Source organism: Anabrus simplex, chromosome 5, assembly GCF_040414725.1.
Source record: "Anabrus simplex isolate iqAnaSimp1 chromosome 5, ASM4041472v1, whole genome shotgun sequence".
Taxonomy (NCBI): domain Eukaryota; kingdom Metazoa; phylum Arthropoda; class Insecta; order Orthoptera; family Tettigoniidae; genus Anabrus; species Anabrus simplex.
This window is the reverse complement of record NC_090269.1, coordinates 389,690,849-389,709,407: the sequence shown is the minus strand read 5'-3', so window position 1 is coordinate 389,709,407 and position 18,559 is coordinate 389,690,849. Positions and strand designations below refer to the sequence as shown.

Sequence of the window (18,559 nt, the reverse complement as noted above, 5' to 3'; positions counted from 1 at the left end):
CTGCTTGTTGTTGTTCTATTTTCTAGTAGAATATATGTGATTCTAGTTGATTATATGTGGTGCGTACTTGTTGGAGAAGCGTTTTCGTACATAAAAATACTGATGACGTCAGCACGCGAGGATCGGCGCATCCGCCGCCAAGCGGTGGCAGCCCCGCACGCCACGTCAACCGCCATTCTTCAGCATGTGCAAGACACCCTGGCTGTTCCAATATCGACCAGAACAATTTCTCGTCGATTGGTTGAAGGAGGCCTGCTCTCCCGGCGGCCGCTCAGAAGACTACCATTGACTCCACAGCATAGACGTGCACGCCTGGCATGGTGCCGGGCTAGAGCGACTTGGATGAGGGAATGGCGGAACGTCGTGTTCTCCGATGAGTCACGCTTCTGTTCTGTCAGTGATAGTCACCGCAGACGAGTGTGGCGTCGGCGTGGAGAAAGGTCAAATCTGGCAGTAACTGTGGAGCGCCCTACCGCTAGACAACGCGGCATCATGGTTTGGGGCGCTATTGCGTATGATTCCACGTCACCTCTAGTGCGTATTCAAGGCACGTTAAATGCCCACCGCTACGTGCAGCATGTGCTGCGGCCGGTGGCACTCCCGTACCTTCAGGGGCTGCCCAATGCTCTGTTTCAGCAGGATAATGCCCGCCCACACACTGCTCGCATCTCCAAACAGGCTCTACGAGGTGTACAGATGCTTCCGTGGCCAGCGTACTCTCCGGATCTCTCACCAATCGAACACGTGTGGGATCTCATTGGACGCCGTTTGCAAACTCTGCCCCAGCCTCGTACGGACGACCAACTGTGGCAAATGGTTGACAGAGAATGGAGAACCATCCCTCAGGACACCATCCGCACTCTTATTGACTCTGTACCTCGACGTGTTTCTGCGTGCATCGCCGCTCGCGGTGGTCCTACATCCTACTGAGTCGATGCCGTGCGCATTGTGTAACCTGCATATCGGTTTGAAATAAACATCAATTATTCGTCCGTGCCGTCTCTGTTTTGTCCCCAACTTTCATCCCTTTCGAACCACTCCTCCTTGGTGTTGCATTGTCAGTGTCAGTCAGTGTATATTAATTCGCATAGATGGTAAGCAGTATGTGTTTTATAGTCATTGGGATTGGCTAGGATAGTTTGTGGCATGCTCCATGGATAATGTTAAATCGTCGAGAGAGAGTTTATTGACATCGGGAAGATATGAACCATTGACCAGTCATGCACATTACAGTGGATATTTAGAGTCTGTTTCATCAATAAGTAACATGTATTTTGACCAGTAAATGAAAATGTGCTGTGAGCGAATAGGTATTCTGTCATATAATTCATTTTTGTGATTTAGTTGAGATTAGCTTTTAAGATACGAACGCTAGTAGCAGGAGACGAACCGGTGATATTATGGAGCGATATATTTGAATATAGTGCCGGCAAAGTGAAGTAAAGTGTTTCTTGATATGTTACGAACCCTGAAAAGAAGTGCGCCAGTAGACATGTGAATTGTGAGATGAATAATGTGTATTTAAAGCGTTGTATCCTTACAACTAATTGATATTGTCGCCCAGGAAGGCTCCGTTATACGAAGGATGAATTAAGAGAAACATATGGAGTAAATTAGAACGGAGAGATATTAATTTGTGGTGACAGAAAGATTACCGTGTGTGTGAAATAAATTGTGAATGAGTTGCGCTCAAAGATAAGACATTCGTACTGCTATGCGTGAATATTAAAGGAGATTCAAACTACGTTGATTAGGGTCAAAAAATGAAAGAATAAATGTCATTTATTATATAATTCCGATTTAATGATTTAGGAACAGCACATTGAGGTTTAAAGATTTAATAATACTTCGTGATGGTCCATTGTAAGATAGGAAATTATAGGTCACTGTAATGTGGTGATCCAGGTGGTTGGAGTTCGATTCCCAACCAGGTAAATGAACATGACTACCTGGTAATTATGAATATGACTGATTTTGTTTTGTTGCATATGCGATTTGTTTTAATGTGCATTTGGCAATGCAAATTTTGATTTGCAGTTGCAACCTTTGCGTTTGACGTTGTGAATTCATTTCATTGTGTTTGATGTGTTTGCGGCAATATGGATCTGTCCTATTGTCATAGATTCAGTGTAGATTTTTTAGTGGGAATTCAATTTATTTTACGTCCCTTCGCTACAGAGTTTGTATTTATTTTGTGTATTAGTGAAACAGCTGTTTATGCGTATGTAAAATATTTTTATTGATGAATCAGAAGAGTAAATTAAATTTATTTGTGTCAGGGGCAGTTATCGATCCGATCGCGTTCCGTGTTAAGTGTATATAGATGAGAGGAGAAAGCCGATTTAAAAGAATGATTTAATGATTTTTAATAGTTTAATAATTTTTTGATAATTTAATAATTTTAATGATGTTAAGTTTAATAAATTTTGGATTCAGTTAACAAACGCAATGAGTTAATAGTTTTAACATTTAGTATTTCTTACAGAGGTAACATTTCGGATGATTTAATATTTTCTAACAGCTTTATGATTCTATGATCAAACGTACTGTAATAATTTTATAATTTTAATAATAATAAAAATATTTGTAATTTAATACTTTAATAATTTTGAGAGTATAATGATTTAGTGATTCAGTATCTAGTTCAAATGTTTATATTCAGAAAGAACTTCATATTTTTCAATGGTTCATGGATAGAAGGGAGAGTGGATACGGAGTAATGAGTTCATGCATAGAGGAATGTATTTCGAATTAATTTTTTATTTCAAAGGTCACTCCGATGAAAGTGATTGATGGTCAACTATATTTTTTTGAAATATGCTGTGAATCAAATATAATAAAAACCGAGATGTATTAGTAAAAGGAACTAGTTGATTAAATTATTGTCTGCAAATGATGATAATGAGATGTACTTGGATGAATTTTGAATTAATGAACAAGATTGTTGGTTTTCATGGTAATAATTGACGATGGAAGTAAAATTGATTTGATAACTTAGGATGAAAAATTTTAATAAATAAAGATATTAGTGAGTGACTTGAAGTGAACAATTGAGTGAATTAAACAAATTTTACATATGAATTAAACCATAATATGGTTACAGTTGATCTGAGGTTATGAGTGACGTATCCGTGTACAGTCCAAATTTCTTAATTTTGTGTAGGGATTTTTACTTTGCCAAAGTTTATTCTTGTATTCTAATAAATTTGTGTTTTTATCAAAAGGTTCTCATTCAGATCTTTTTATTTAATTTACCTTCTCTTATATCCTTCCTGCTTAATCATGTAAGGTTAGTTATATGATTTGAAGATACGTCTGAGGGTAGTACCCATTCAGCGACCCTGGGATTCTTTTTGCGGTGCCACATTTCAAAGGCTGGAAGTGTAGAAGGTTGAATACTCTGCCCTTTCCTTTCTAACATCCGTCAAGTACACTTTATAATCTCCTGTCTCTTCCTCGTCATCTCCCCTTACCCGCATATCACTTACTCCTAGCACATCCAGATGCATGAACTTCAAAAATTTCGAAGTGTCACTATTCATTTCAGCGAGGGGGGAGTGAGATATAAAACTAATCAAAAATAGTATCGAATCTACAGTTTTCAGGATCACTGAGATGAATGGTTCCAATACTTCCTGAATCAGGTGCCCTTCCCATATTAACTTATTTGCCATTTGTTGGTCATGCTTCCTGTCGTTCGCATTACCTTCCAAATTGACATTTGGTAAATTGAAATCACCCGCTACAATCACTTCCCTTTCCTTATCGTTTCCCATATAGCTGATTATCTTATCAAATAATTCTGAATCAGCATCTGCACTACCCTTTCCTGGTCTGTACACTCCAAAGTCATCAAGTTGCCTAATATCTTTAGAAGGCCATTTCTCAGCCATGATTCAACTCCTATTACAATATTTGGTAAGTATATATCTATTAAATTACTTAATTCTATTCCTTTCTTTACAATACTTTCACAGTTGAGCACTAACAATTTTACGTCATCCCTACTTGATTTCCAGTTCCCTGTTTCCTTAACACCGGTCCCTAGGCCACCCTGTTTCCCTGAATGTACCTCTCTATAACCCTTCTAAACAAATGTCCTAACTTGTATGTACCACTGCGGTTTAAGTGAAGGCCATCTGAGCGCAGATCCCTATCTCCTACGCACCCATTAAAATCTAGAAATCTCACTCCCAGTTTCCCGCATACCCACTCAATAGTCTCATTTAAATCCCTCCTATACAGTATTCCACTGATAACAATCTCCGCTTCCTTAAACTTCACCCATGCTGCATTTACCAGGTCCCACACATCCCCAACTATGTTGGTACTTATACCTGCTTGTCTTACATTGTTAGTACCAACGTGAAACACTAGCACCTTCTCCTTTCCCTCCTCCTTCTCTTCTACTTTCCTCCACATCTGCCTTAACCTAATTCCTGGATAACACTCTACCCTGGTACCCTTTCCTCCACACACTTTCCCAAAATGTCTAACGATGGAATCCCCCATGACCAGAGCCTCAACCCTACCCACCTCATTTGATCCCCTCCCTTCCTGGTCAGTCCTATCTTCCCTGAGATCTGCAGAAGCTACTTCCTCCTCCCTTTTCTCCATCCCATGACCCTGTTCCACCTGTCTTTTCCTATCCACTACTTCACATTTCCTTTTCCTACCTCTTCCCTTTCTCCTACTTCCACACTTCTGGGCAGCAGTTCCCTGTTCCTCATCTTCCCTTGATTGTTCTACCTGCAGTGACTCGTACCGATTTCTCACCGACACCTGTCCTGAATTCTGATCCTGAATGGAGCCCTTAGCCTGCAATATCCTTCCCCTTAAAACATTAGACCACCTGTCTTATACAGTTCTCCGCCTTTCCTTCCCATCCCTCTATTACACCTACTGTATCCTGTGCATTATTTGAGGTAGACCTACTTTCCTTCCTGTTCCCTGAGATAATCCTAATTATCTCCCCCAAGCTCTCCAACTCCTCCCTCATACTCCTTAATGCCTGGCCACACCCACAGTTTCTACACTTGCACTCCTTAGCCATTTTTATGGAATAATAAAAAGAAAAGGAAAAATAAGATAACTTATTCTGTGCAAAATAAAAATGAAAGAAAGAAATATTGTCTAGGTTAGTTCACAAAGATCACACGATGGTAAGTTAATTAATATAGGCTACTACTACACTACTACAATACTACTTAATTGTACATTTTTTTATTCCTACAACAAGCTAATAGGATGAAAATTGCTGTTAATTACTGGAAACAGAGAATAATACACAAGAATTACACAATTCTTAACTGCAGCGGAGAGTACCCTAATTACAACAACAGAATTCGAGTAAGAGAGTTACTACAGATACCACAGAAACGGTAATATGCTACACAAATATTTCACAGTAATAGAATAAACGCACTATTTTCTAGTAAGATACTATGATACACTACAACAATTTTAAACTACGTTCAGACTAAGTACAGATACTACAATACACTACAATAATTTTAAACTAGTTTCAGACGTATTCTAATTACAGCAGGTTATTACCAAGCACAAACAGAAAAGAAAATTACCTTTAAAGTTCGAAATTCGCAAAACTACTCAAAATTATAGAATAGGCACTCTAATTTCTAATAAGTTACTATACTACACTACAATAATGTTTAAACTACGTTCAGACGTATCCTAGCTTACTAATAAGCACAAATGGAAATGAAAATTCCAGTTAGCCCTAAATTAGATATTTGCAAGAACTACCGGTAGGTAAAGATTACCAACAAAATTAAACACGTACACAGATTATTATTAGTACTACTTTATCCTACTATGCTGTAATAGAAATGAAACCTGCCGTTTGCACAAAAATACACACAAATATAACAGGCAAGATACTATCTAATATAAACAAAGCAACTATTCCGAATTATTATTATTATTATTATTATTATTATTATTATTATTATTATTATTATTATTATTATCATCATCGTGGTTGTTCTTCCGCAGGTGCAGGTTTCGTCCTCTGAATCTTGGATCACTACATCTCTGGGTCTGGTGGGACATTGGATGAGGTATCTCAGATTCTCGCAATATCCAAATTGATAGAATCCTTCCAACATTGCTTTGATCTACCACGTGGTCGCTGATCTTAGATTTGAATGTGGAGGAGATATTGGCAACTATTCTTGGCGCTGAACATAAGAGGCACCCGTAGCATTGTATCCATGCCGTCTGCGAGCTTGCAGGACATTCATTCTTCATTCAGTTCTCGTTGCTCGAGCACGGACTTTGCCAGCATGCTAACATTTAGCCTTGTTAATACTTCATTACTGACCATCATTTTATCATCAAATCTTCAACGGACACTAATCTATGTAATTAAACGATAATTTCACACTAGGCGCATCTCGCGCCCCTGAACACTCCAAAACGCCGCACTACACGGGCATTAGTAATAACACATAAACAAAGAACTGCCACTGGGACAGTTTCCTTGACAATGGACAGTAAGGGAAAATGTCATTATTTGGGCTTCTGCTACCTTCTGACAATTTGTGTGCCAAATATATCGCAGAGGTCAGTAGTTTATGTCACGGTTTATCAGGCCCCGTGAAACCAAAATGACTACTCAGAGAAGTTGCGTATTTTACTATCGAATACATTCATTAAAACAGTTATTTACAGTTTATAGGAGTCCCGTCGTGTTTGGCTGTTCAACTTCGCACAGTTTGCACTCGCTACCTGTGGTGAACACACATCCCTTCAGAGCGTCAAATTTCTACCACACTCTCCAACAGGGCCTCTCAGAGCGCAGGTGATTCCACAACACAACTAAACCCAAGAACTCAACTCACACACCCAGGCCCCGATTTCAAGTAGTCAGCGCCCTGGGCAAACAATCTTTAGCCGCCCCCTCCCCCCCCCCCACCGGCTCGCATTTCTGTTCCTCTAAAAAATAATTGTTTACAAATTAAAGATTACAGTTTTCAAGATTATGAGTTTTAAAACAATATCAAAGGAAACGTTGTGTAACTAACACTACTTGAGTTAGAATCATGAAATTTCGCACACTGATTTAAAATACATTGTTCTTAGCTATAAACAATCATAAAATCATAAAATGATTTGAAAAAAAAATTACATACAGAATACTTTCCAAGGTGACTGTGAATACAATAAGCAATCTCTTAAAACAACGTCTCCATTAGGAAGAGTACTCTAAAACATGTTTTGAGACAATGTTCTCTTACCATCGTTGTAAGCTCACAGAGATTTCGAAAAATCCACCATTACGTTTTTATTTTTGGACAAAGTTTAATAATATTCTCAACTACTGAATTTAACTTGACATTCCAATTAGCAGGATCATCTATAGAAGATGAATTAGGTAAAGTTACCTCAGGTTGTGATTGTGAAATGGTTCCAAACGGCTGCTGGACAACTTCAGGCTCATCGTTTAATTTAATACTAACACAAGGCTTATCAGTCTGTATATCTAGGCCTCGTAAGTCTTCTTGTGTAAAGTTAAATGGGACCGATGACGAAGTCGAAGATTTTGTTAAGTCATCTTGGCATTCCGATTCCGAGGTTGGAGTTGAACGAGTCAAAGTAAGGAACTTTCCCATTTTAGGCACTTTCTTAAGTAGTTTAAGTTCGTCACTCTGCTTTTTAGCAGCGCGTTTTTTGTATTCGGCACCACTTAACTTTTTACTCTTGGTTAAATACTGAAAAACATGTAAGAATTACACGAGACAATTAGTTGGCTAGGTGAGGTTATCAGGTTGAAGGTAAGCGGATGTAAACAACAATAAGCACACGAACCGTCACGAGCCAATGGCAGACAGGGCTTTCTAGACTAATAGGTTGCCAAGCCATCAACTACAATTACCCACCCAGCACCCGCACGAGATAAATAATACCTTTCTTATTGTTTGCAGTTATTCACTTTTCTTCATAAAATTTAAATATATAGATTAAATTATGGTTTTAAATTTAGAATAGTTTAAATTGTTTATATGGGTTAATAAAATAATTTAAATAATTTGTGGAAAGTAAAAGTAAGTTAAGTGTAATGAATTTAAAACGTAATTCACGCAATTACTCGATCCACCGGCCGCCGCCCCTCAAAAACTGGCGCCCTGGGCAAATGCCCAGTCCGCCCATTTGTAAATCGGGGCCTGCACACACCGCGCTGAATTCCGCGCATCCAAAACCGAGTGACTGACTCACTCCACAATGAGCCACTCCGGAATGACTCGCGACTAGTTTGCTCTCGCTCCCCGTGTAGCTCTTTTAATAGGCCAGCAGCAGATTCTCGGCACAATACCTCGCTGTTTCTGTTTTCTGGTCATTTCGAGCGCCTCTCCATTGTCAGTCGGTTCCAGCATCGTCGAACGGGCTCGGTCAACTTCCCCATCACATGCCTCAGCAATTCACAGGGGCTATTGTTCTGCTTGCCTCTGCCCAACCCCTCCCCTTCCCTTCCCACTGCCCGTGAATTCTCAGCCTTCATCCTCTTTGCAGTATAAATATCTAAATTTTAAATAATTCGCGTTGCTCAGTTGTTCGGCTACCAACTAAGTAGTAGACCTAATACCAACTCAACGATTGCCTTAATACTACAGAACCTTCAGTGCACCGACAAAAAGGATGATCATGAATCGTTAGGCTAGCATACTGTTAATGGGCCAAACTGTAAATTTTTTCGTCCAATTCCTACTGGCTTTTAGCAATGGATTAATTTAAATACTTACTAGAGGCGGTCTGCTTGCTCCCATTTGTACTTGGCTTGAGACATTTGCATTCCGTACTTAATCTCCGTACAGGAAGGCAGACATTGGCAATGGCCATCGTGTTCTGTGTGGTGCTGGACTGAAACATTTATAAACAAATTAACAGTGAATGCATTTTGATGAACTTATCTGTAGTGTCAAGTTCAGAGTTACATGAAAAATGTCTGTGAGCTTGTTCTTACTGATGTACCTTGCAACTCCTGGATCATCAATATCTGGGAGAAACCTCCCAGTACATTCTATAACATGAGATAGAGTTATGCCTAATGAAAAGTGCATTGGTAACAAATACCCTTATGTCACATGCAGAAATGTGTTTTCTTTAACAAAGTGATAGTAGAAAAACATTATTTCTTCTCAAAAAGTTGTCAAATAAATCAGTTATGGATATTTCCTTCCGTAGCCATTCTAGCTGTTTCTACATGCTTTCCAGTTTCAATAAAATGCCTTCCTCCTTCCGTACTCAGGTGATAATTGCGTTTATACCGTTTTGTCGGTAGACGTGCGAGTTGATTTCACAGGGGGGAGAGAAAATAACGACTGAAGGAAGCGCAAAATTGACTGTCGTATCCTCTGTTTCATCGTCCCTTCTTATTGTTAGCCTTTCATTAGTACTTTTACGCTTATGCTGTTTGGTATTCCTTCAAATTTGATTTTCTTTTACATGACCGATAAAGTATAAAGTGAGACAGCATATTAAGATACTCTGCTTGAAAACATATTACCTTGAGTGGTGTATAATACAGGACAGTTTTCAGTATATAAAAGTTAATATTCTTTACCTTATTGGGGATGTTAAAGCCTTGAGCAGACCCCTTGATGCTATTCGGCAGGAGTAGGCTATGTGCCTATGATATATTATGATATATCATGTCAGCAAAAAATCATCGGCCAGCCCCGCGTTGTAGGGGGCAATGCGTCCGCCTGTCACCCGGCGGCCCCGGGTTCGATTCCCGGCCGGGTCTGGGGTTTTGAATTGTAAATGATTAATATCCCTGACCTGGGGACTGGGTGTTTGTGTCGTCCTTAACGTTCCTTTCCTCACATTCAACCCTTTACACTTACCCAATTTCCAAATTCACGCAGGTTCCTAACATATGGTGCAAGTAGGGGCAAAAGATCTTTCTAGGTCGACGCCCCGAACAAATAGCATTTCTTAAAAAAAAAACCTTAGATATAGTAGGAAAACCACCGAGTTGGCAAGACTGATGCGACCACACAACTATTTTTAAAAGGTACCCTCACAATATTATTTTTCGTGTTGCAATGATCAGTAAAAATTAACAAAAAGTCTCTCGGAAGTTTCCGTCTAACCTCTGACAGTCGAGGTCTACGCAAGGTTTATTCAAATCCATTTCACAGCAGTGGTTAGAACCGGTGCACTTCATGTTTCACACAGCGATGTTTTACGAAAATGAAAGGACACATCGCACAAATTCGTAAAAACTGGTAGACATGGGTGGAGCAGCGGAAAAAAGTTAGCATTACAAAACAATTTTCTTTTCTTTCGTATCTTTGTGTACTAGGCATAGACGGAATCTGAAGTAGGCTATGTTCATAAAACATATTTGTTCGTTCATTATAGCATGGAATAAAATCAACGTAAATTTCTCTATATAAAGGTAAAGAAACAGGACAATAAACTTTAAAATGGATTACGATAGGTTTAGAATTACGTGCAGCGTCAGAAATAACTTTGTTTTAAACTTTTTTCACGTCACACCAACACAAATAGGTCTTATGGTGACGATGGAATATGAGTGGGAAGGAAGCGACCGTTGCCTTGAAATTAACGTACAGCTCGGGCATTTGCCTGGTGGTAAAATAGTAAACCACGGAAAAGCATCTTCAGAACTGTTGACAGTGAGGTTCAAACCCACTATCTCTCAGAAATAGTTACATAAGTGCAAAGTTAGAGAAGAATCAGCAATCATATCTGCGGGGGGGGGGGGGATCAGAGGGAATTTTCACCATCACAATCGGGACAGTCCACCTCTGCGGTGTAGTAGTTAGAATCATTAACTGCCACCCCCGGAGCCTCGGGTTCGATTCCCGGCTCTGCCACGAAATTTGAAAAGTGGTACGAGGACTGGGAGTGAAGTAACTGAAGCAATACTTACTCAATCCTTTTACCACGCATTGTGTTTTAGTGCTTCCACACACTGGCATGTCCGAGCTTCCTGGAAAGAGAAAGACAGTTATTAACAGTCGCATATCAAACGAGGGTAACTCCCGCATGATTGGTTCATTTATCTTAAGCAATTGTGACACTTGTCTCTGAGGGATATTATGTGATTTGACGAAAATGAGAGCCTAAAGCGACAGTTCATTGTTGCATTATTGCCATTGTTGTATTTGAATATGTGGCAGGGGCAGATAGTCAGTCAGTAAATAGTGCTGGAAGAAGTAGTTATTATGTTTTCATCGCATGTTCGAAAAACGTACAAATGGTCAAGACTAACCGAGGAAGAAATTGACTGTGAATTTAGTTGCAATTTACGTGAAGGTTCTTCCTGTGAAACTGGAGATATTGTTCAAGAACGCTCTGGCTTAGAGGTAATGTATACTAGTGACTGACACGAAACTGATGGGGGTGTGGACATTTTAATATTTTTTCGTGGCTCATTCTTAACAGAGTTCATAGTATTTTAATATCACTGAAGTTTCAGGGCATAAAAAGCATGTGTTACACCATGTTAATAGTAAAAAAATAATTCCCTACTTTGTTAGCGAACTCTAACAACTTAATTTCAATAATTCATGCCCCTAATGAACAGAATTTAATTGAAAATCTGATTTATTCATCACAGTTCATGAAAAAATAACGGAAAAGTTAATATGCTGAATTTCCAAATCAGGAGTATTTAAAATCTCATGTCTATAAAGTATAATATCTGTCTGTCTGTCCATCTATCCGTCTGTTCCTTATAAAAATCCATACCATTGCACCAATCTGAAACAAATGTTGTATACTTACCTTTCAGGATACTGCGGGTAACTCCGTCTGCAAGAAATTTTAACAGCCCTATCCATTCCCTAGATTTAGGCCCTTTGGCACATTCACATAGGCCAACATCGACGAAATGTCGAATTTGTCGTTCAAGGACGAGACAAAGTTCATGTTATGCCTCACGACGCGAAGAAAAAACTCGGTAATCCCTACGGGTCCGAAAACCATGTTTTAAGACCCTAAAACCAACCGTTATGGAGAGATTGGCTCCACACTAGCCCCCGTTGTTGGAATCAGATGAAGAAAGCACCGGCCGTAACCATGTCAACGTGAGCTCAAGGATTCTACAGTAGAATATAAGCCTGGTGTTCGAAGTAGGCACGTGCATGAAGGTAGGCTAGGGCAAGGAGAGATTATGCTACACATGTGACTTACTGTCTGAAAAAAAAAGAAAAGAAAAAAGCATTCTGGGGGTAAGCCACACCTAGGGGTGGAGGTGAGGAGGGGTACCACATAAAAATAATCAACAAAAGTATCGAAGCGATAGGTTTTGGGGTTGCTGAGATCAAAGTGACACTCTGTATGTCGTTTAAGTCCAAGTCCAGCCCCATCGGCATTGGGTTGTGAGAAGCGATGATAGAAGTCCAAAATAGGTGAGATTATGGAAGTACGTGTGTATGTTCCAGCATAGCTGTCAACCAAACTTGGTATGCATATGAATTATTATCTCGAAAAAAATGCTGTGAGGGCAAGATATCAATAGCTCCCTAGGGGAGGAGGTGACATGCAAAAATAATCGAAAACGCACCGAGACAAAGTTCATTGTATGCATCACGTCGCGAAGTAAAACCATGTTATAAAGCCCTAAAACCAACCGTTATGAAGATATTGACACCACAATACCTCCCGTTCTAGGAATCAGATGAAGAAATGACCGGCCGTAACCATGGCAACGTCAGCTCAAGGATTCTAAGTAGAATACAGGCCTGGTGTTAGTGTTATAATTTGCCTTTATTATTTGCTTGAAAGGTTTCCAGATAACCTGGACTTGCACATGGAAACAGTTTAACGCGAAACTAAATTATCTCACAACTAGATGTAGTACCCGACGTTGCCCGGATAGTTTTTGAAATTTTACCTTTAAGATTTGTATTACCAGTTAGTTATGTGTGAAGCGAATTTTTATAGAATTCCTTTTTGACTTGAAGATTGATATGTTATGATTTATTATGTAGTTTTAGAATTATTTAGATGTGTTTGATTTCAAGTTTTAGGTTATTTCTTTTTCAAGTAAAACTTTGTCCTTACGGAAGCTCGAATCGACTGGGAAGTATATGATCCTGTCAAAAATTAATAAGTGATAACTATATGTATTTAGCCGTCGCACTATAGATACGATGTACAGGATTTCAAATGCATATGAGACTATCCCCCTCTCGCCTCCCACCCCTAAGAGATAAAAAATCCGAATTGTCACCATTCATCTCAGTGATGCTGAAAACTGTAGATTCGATACTATTTCCGATTAGTTTTATATCTCACTCCCAACTCGCCGCCACCCCAAAGGGGGCCGAACATGAACTTTAAAAATTTCGGAGTGTCACTCTTCATTTCAGCGACCACGAAAACTATGGATTCGATACTATTCTAGATTATTTTTATACCTTACTCCCTCGCCCCCTGACCATAAGGGTGCTAGGGGTGTCTTACCCCCACGCGGTTTGTCTCCTGATACTAAGTCATAAGTGTACCAAATTAGGTTGAAATCGCTCCAGTAGTTTAGGAGAGATATAATTTATACACACATGCAAAAAAACAGTGACATTTATATATATATATACATATATATATATTGTTTTTATACTTCACCCCTTTTCCATCCCCGCCCAGAGGAAGCCTATGAGTGTCTTACACAACAGTACATGTTTTCCAGATAGTAAGTCGTATGTGTACCAATTTTGGTTGGCAGCTATGCGCAAACGTACATGCATGATCTCGCCGCTCTCGAATCCTGGAACTGACGTTGCCATGGTTACGGCAGTTCATTTCTTTTACCCGATTCCTAGAGCAGTGTGGTGCCACTATCTCCATAACGGTCGGTTTTAGGGCCTTAAAACATGGTTTTCGGGCCCATAGGGCTTACCGAGTTTTGTTCTTTGAATCAACGGGCTTAAAATGAGCTTTGTATCGTCCTTGTACGATAAATTCGATATTTCGCCTATATTAGCGTGTTATTTTTATATCTCCCCCATGCCCCCCCCCCCCGAGTTGTTTTGAAAATAAAATGCAGCCCATGTTACTCCGGGCAATGTAGCTTTTATAGGTGAAGTGATTTTTAAAATCGGTTCAGTAGTTTTTGAGTCTATCCGTTACAAACAAATATACAAATTTTTCCTCTTTATAATATTAATATAGATAAAACTTAAAATTATACACATGACAGTAATACTAAACCTACAAAAGAGTCCGTTAACTTTCAATCAACGTCACAATAAAGAAATAACACAAATTACTTCAAACAGGTAATACCAATCCTAAAAGCCAAGATTCAAAAGAAGTACCCGAACAGAACCAGGCACTACAGCTAGTAATTTACATGGCTAAAAAAAGAAAAGTACATTAAAATCATGGGATCAATTGCTGTCCCACACCATTGGTGTTCATTGGTGTAATTTTTAAGCATCGGTAAGCGACTCTTAAGTAACACACTCACTACTTATGTTACTTTTGCTATTACTCTCCTTTCGGAGCATTCACCCTATAGGTGTGGATGGTAGAAAATCATTCACAGTATTCCCTGCCTGTCGTAAGAGGAGACTAGAAGGCAAACTTGGAGCTCTTAACTTGGGAGCACCGAGATCGATAGCTGCAGTCACTTAAGTGCGGCCAGTATCCAGTATTCGGGAGATAGTGGGTTCGAGCCCCACTGTCGGCAGCCCTGAAGATGATTTTCTGTGGTTTCCCATTTTCACAACAGGCAAATGCTTGGGCTGTACCTTAATCAAGGCCACGGTCGCTTCCTTCCCACTCCTAGGCCCTTCCTGTCCCATCGTCGCTATAAGACCTATCTGTGTCGAAGCGACGCAAAAAAATAACAATAATAATAAATAAAAAAACTTGGGAGCATGGGTTGGCGACCACAGTTTCCCTAACTGGGACCAGAATTGCTTCTACTTCTCTCTGTCAGAGTCCTCCTCACCTTCATCTTTCTTATCCAACCTCCCTTGGTCGACTCTTGTCCTTTACCGACTCCGACGGCATTAGGTTTAGAGGCCTAGGGAGTCATTCATTTACACGCGCTTCGTGGCCCTTCCCTTTAAATCAATCAATCAATCAATCAATCAATCAATCAATCAATCAATCAATCAATCAATCAATCAATCAATCAATCAATACTAATCTGCATTTAGGGGAGTCGCCCTGGTGGCGGATTCCTTATCTGTTGTTTCCCTAGCCTATCCTTAAATGTTTGCAAATAAATTGGAAATTTTTTGAACATCTCCCTTGGTAAGTTATTCCACTCCTTAACTCCCCTTCCTATTAACGAATATTTGCCCCCAATTTGTCTTCTTGAATTCAAGCTTTTTCTACATATTGTGATCTTTCCTACTTTTAGACACCACTCAAACTTATTCGTCTACTGATGTCATTCCATGCCATCTATTCACTGACAGCTCGGAACATACCACTAAGTCGAGCAGCTCGTCTCCTTTCTCCCAGTTCTTCCCAGCCCAAACATTGCAACATTTTTGAAACGCTACTCTTTTGTCGGAAATCACCCAGAACAAATCGAGCTGCTTTTCTTTGGATTTTTCCAGTTCTTAAATCAAATAATCCTAGTGAGGGTCCCATACACTGAAACTATACCCTAGTTGGTTTCTTACCAGAGACTTATATGCGCTCTCCTTTACATCCTTACTACAACACCTAAACACCCTCATAACCATGTGCAGAGATCTGTACCCTTTATTTACAATCCCATTTATGTGATTACCCCAACGGAGATCTTTCCTTATTTGAACACCCGGATACTTACAATGATCCCCGAGAGGAACTTTCACCACATCAATGCAGTGATTAAAACTGAGGGGACTTTTCCTTTCTGTGAAACTCACAAACTGACTTCCAACCCCGTTTATGTCCGACTCGCTGGCTGAATGGTCAGCGTACTGACCTTCGGTTCAGAGGGTCACGGGTTCGATTCCCGGCCGGGTCGGGGATTTTAACCGTAATTGGTTAATTTCAATGGCTCGGCGGCTGGGTATTTGTGCTGTCCCCAACATCCCTGCAACTCACACACCACACATAACACTATCCTCCACCACACTAACACGCAGTTACTACACATGGCAGATGCCGCCCACCCTCATCGGAGGGTCTGCCTTACAAGGGCTGCACCCGGCTAGAAATAGCCACACGAAATTAATTATTACCCCGTTTATCATCATACCATTGCCTACTGTCCATCTCACAACATTATCGAGGTCATTATGCAGTTGCTCACAATCTTGTAACTTATTTATTACTCTATAGAGAATAACACCATCCGCAAAAAGCCTTACCTCTGATTCCACTCCTTTACTCATATCATTTACATATATAAGGAAACATAAACGTTCAATAACACTGCCTTGAGGAATTCTCCTCTTAATTATTACAGGGTCAGATAAAGCTTCGCCTACTCTAATTATCTGAGATCTATTTTCTAGAAATACAGCAACCCATTGAGTCACTCTTTTGTCTAGTCCAATTGCACTCATTTTTGCCAGTAGTCTCCCATGATCCACCTTATCATATGCTTTAGACAGGTCAATCGCGATACAGTCCATTTGACCTCCTGAATCCGAGATGCCCGCTATATCTTGCTGGAATCCTACAAGTTGAGCTTCAGTGGAATAACCTTTCCTAAACCCTAACTACCTTCTATCGAGCCAGTTATAATTCGCAAACATGTCTAATATAATCAGAAAGAATGCTTTCCGAAAGCTTACATGCAATGCATGTCAAACTGACTGGCCCGAAATTTTCAGCTTTATGTCTATCACCCTCTCCTTTATACACAGGGGCTGTTATGGCAACTCTACATTTATTTGGTATAGCTCCTTCATGCAAAGAATAATCAAATAAGTACTGTACTTCAGATATGGTGCTATATCCCAACCCATATCTTTAGTACACTGACTGACAGAGCAAATGCAACACCAAGAAGGAGTGGTCAGAACTTTATGCCAATTGCAGGGTAGACTGACGTCACTGAGGTATGCTCATGATGTGAAATGCGCCGCTGTGCTACGCACGTAGCGAACGATAAATGGGACACGGCGTTGGCGAATGGCCCACTTCGTACCGTGATTTCTCAGCCGACAGTCATTGTAGAACGTGTTGTCGTGTGCCACAGGACACATGTATAGCTAAGAATGCCAGGCCGCCGTCAACGGAGGCATTTCCAGCAGACAGACGACTTTACGAGGGGTATGGTGATCGGGCTGAGAAGGGCAGGTTGGTCGCTTCGTCAAATCGCAGCCGATACCCATAGGGATGTGTCCACGGTGCAGCGCCTGTGGCGAAGATGGTTGGCGCAGGGACATGTGGCACGTGCGAGGGGTCCAGGCGCAGTCCGAGTGACGTCAGCACGCGAGGATCGGCGCATCCGCCGCCAAGCGGTGGCAGCCCCGCACGCCACGTCAACCGCCATTCTTCAGCATGTGCAAGACACCCTGGCTGTTCCAATATCGACCAGAACAATTTCCCGTCGATTGGTTGAAGGAGGCCTGCACTCCCGGCGTCTGCTCAGAAGACTACCATTGACTCCACAGCATAGACGTGCACGCCTGGCATGGTGCCGGGCTAGAGCGACTTGGATGAGGGAATGGCGGAACGTCGTGTTCTCCGATGAGTCACGCTTCTGTTCTGTCAGTGATAGTCACCGCAGACGAGTGTGGCGTCGGCGTGGAGAAAGGTCAAATCTGGCAGTAACTGTGGAGCGCCCTACCGCTAGACAACGCGGCATCATGGTTTGGGGCGCTATTGCGTATGATTCCACGTCACCTCTAGTGCGTATTCAAGGCACGTTAAATGCCCACCGCTACGTGCAGCATGTGCTGCGGCCGGTGGCACTCCCGTACCTTCAGGGGCTGCCCAATGCTCTGTTTCAGCAGGATAATGCCCGCCCACACACTGCTCGCATCTCCCAACAGGCTCTACGAGGTGTACAGATGCTTCCGTGGCCAGCGTACTCTCCGGATCTCTCACCAATCGAACACGTGTGGGATCTCATTGGACGCCGTTTGCAAACTCTGCCCCAGCCTCGTACGGACGACCAACTGTGGCAAATGGTTGACAGAGAATGGAGAACCATCCCTCAGGACACCATCCGCACTCTTATTGACTCTGTACTTCGACGTGTTTCTGCGTGCATCGCCGCTCGCGGTGGTCCTACATCCTACTGAGTCGATGTCGTGCGCATTGTGTAACCTGCATATCGGTTTGAAATAAACATCAATTATTCGTCCGTGCCGTCTCTGTTTTTTCCCCAACTTTCATCCCTTTCGAACCACTCCTTCTTGGTGTTGCATTTGCTCTGTCAGTCAGTGTATATCCCCAGAAACCTTGTCACTTCCAGCTGCTTCCTCTGAGAGTCGCGTGTCAGCCTTGCGCATCCACTTGTTTTATAACATCGGTAAGTTTTAATCATTTTTACGTGCTGTACTCTCATTCTGTTTACGTTATAGGGATACTCAGCCACTTGCGTTCTTTATTTTACTTCTCCTTTTTACAAACTATGTAAGGTTCATGTCAATCTTACAAC

The 18,559-nt window shown here is 41.0% G+C and overlaps 1 protein-coding gene across 1 annotated transcript in view; it reads right to left on the bottom strand.

Moving 5' to 3' along the window:
• LOC136874558 (pickpocket protein 28) overlaps positions 1 to 18,559 on the bottom strand; it is a 64,337-nt gene that overhangs the window by 11,212 nt on the left and 34,566 nt on the right. Inside the window, exons 6-7 of the mRNA XM_068227847.1 lie at positions 10,922 to 10,981; positions 8,763 to 8,880 (exon numbers count right to left, since the gene is read on the bottom strand). Of these exons, the coding sequence (XP_068083948.1) occupies positions 8,763 to 8,880; positions 10,922 to 10,981 (178 nt within the window). The remainder of the gene's footprint in view (positions 1 to 8,762; positions 8,881 to 10,921; positions 10,982 to 18,559) is intronic.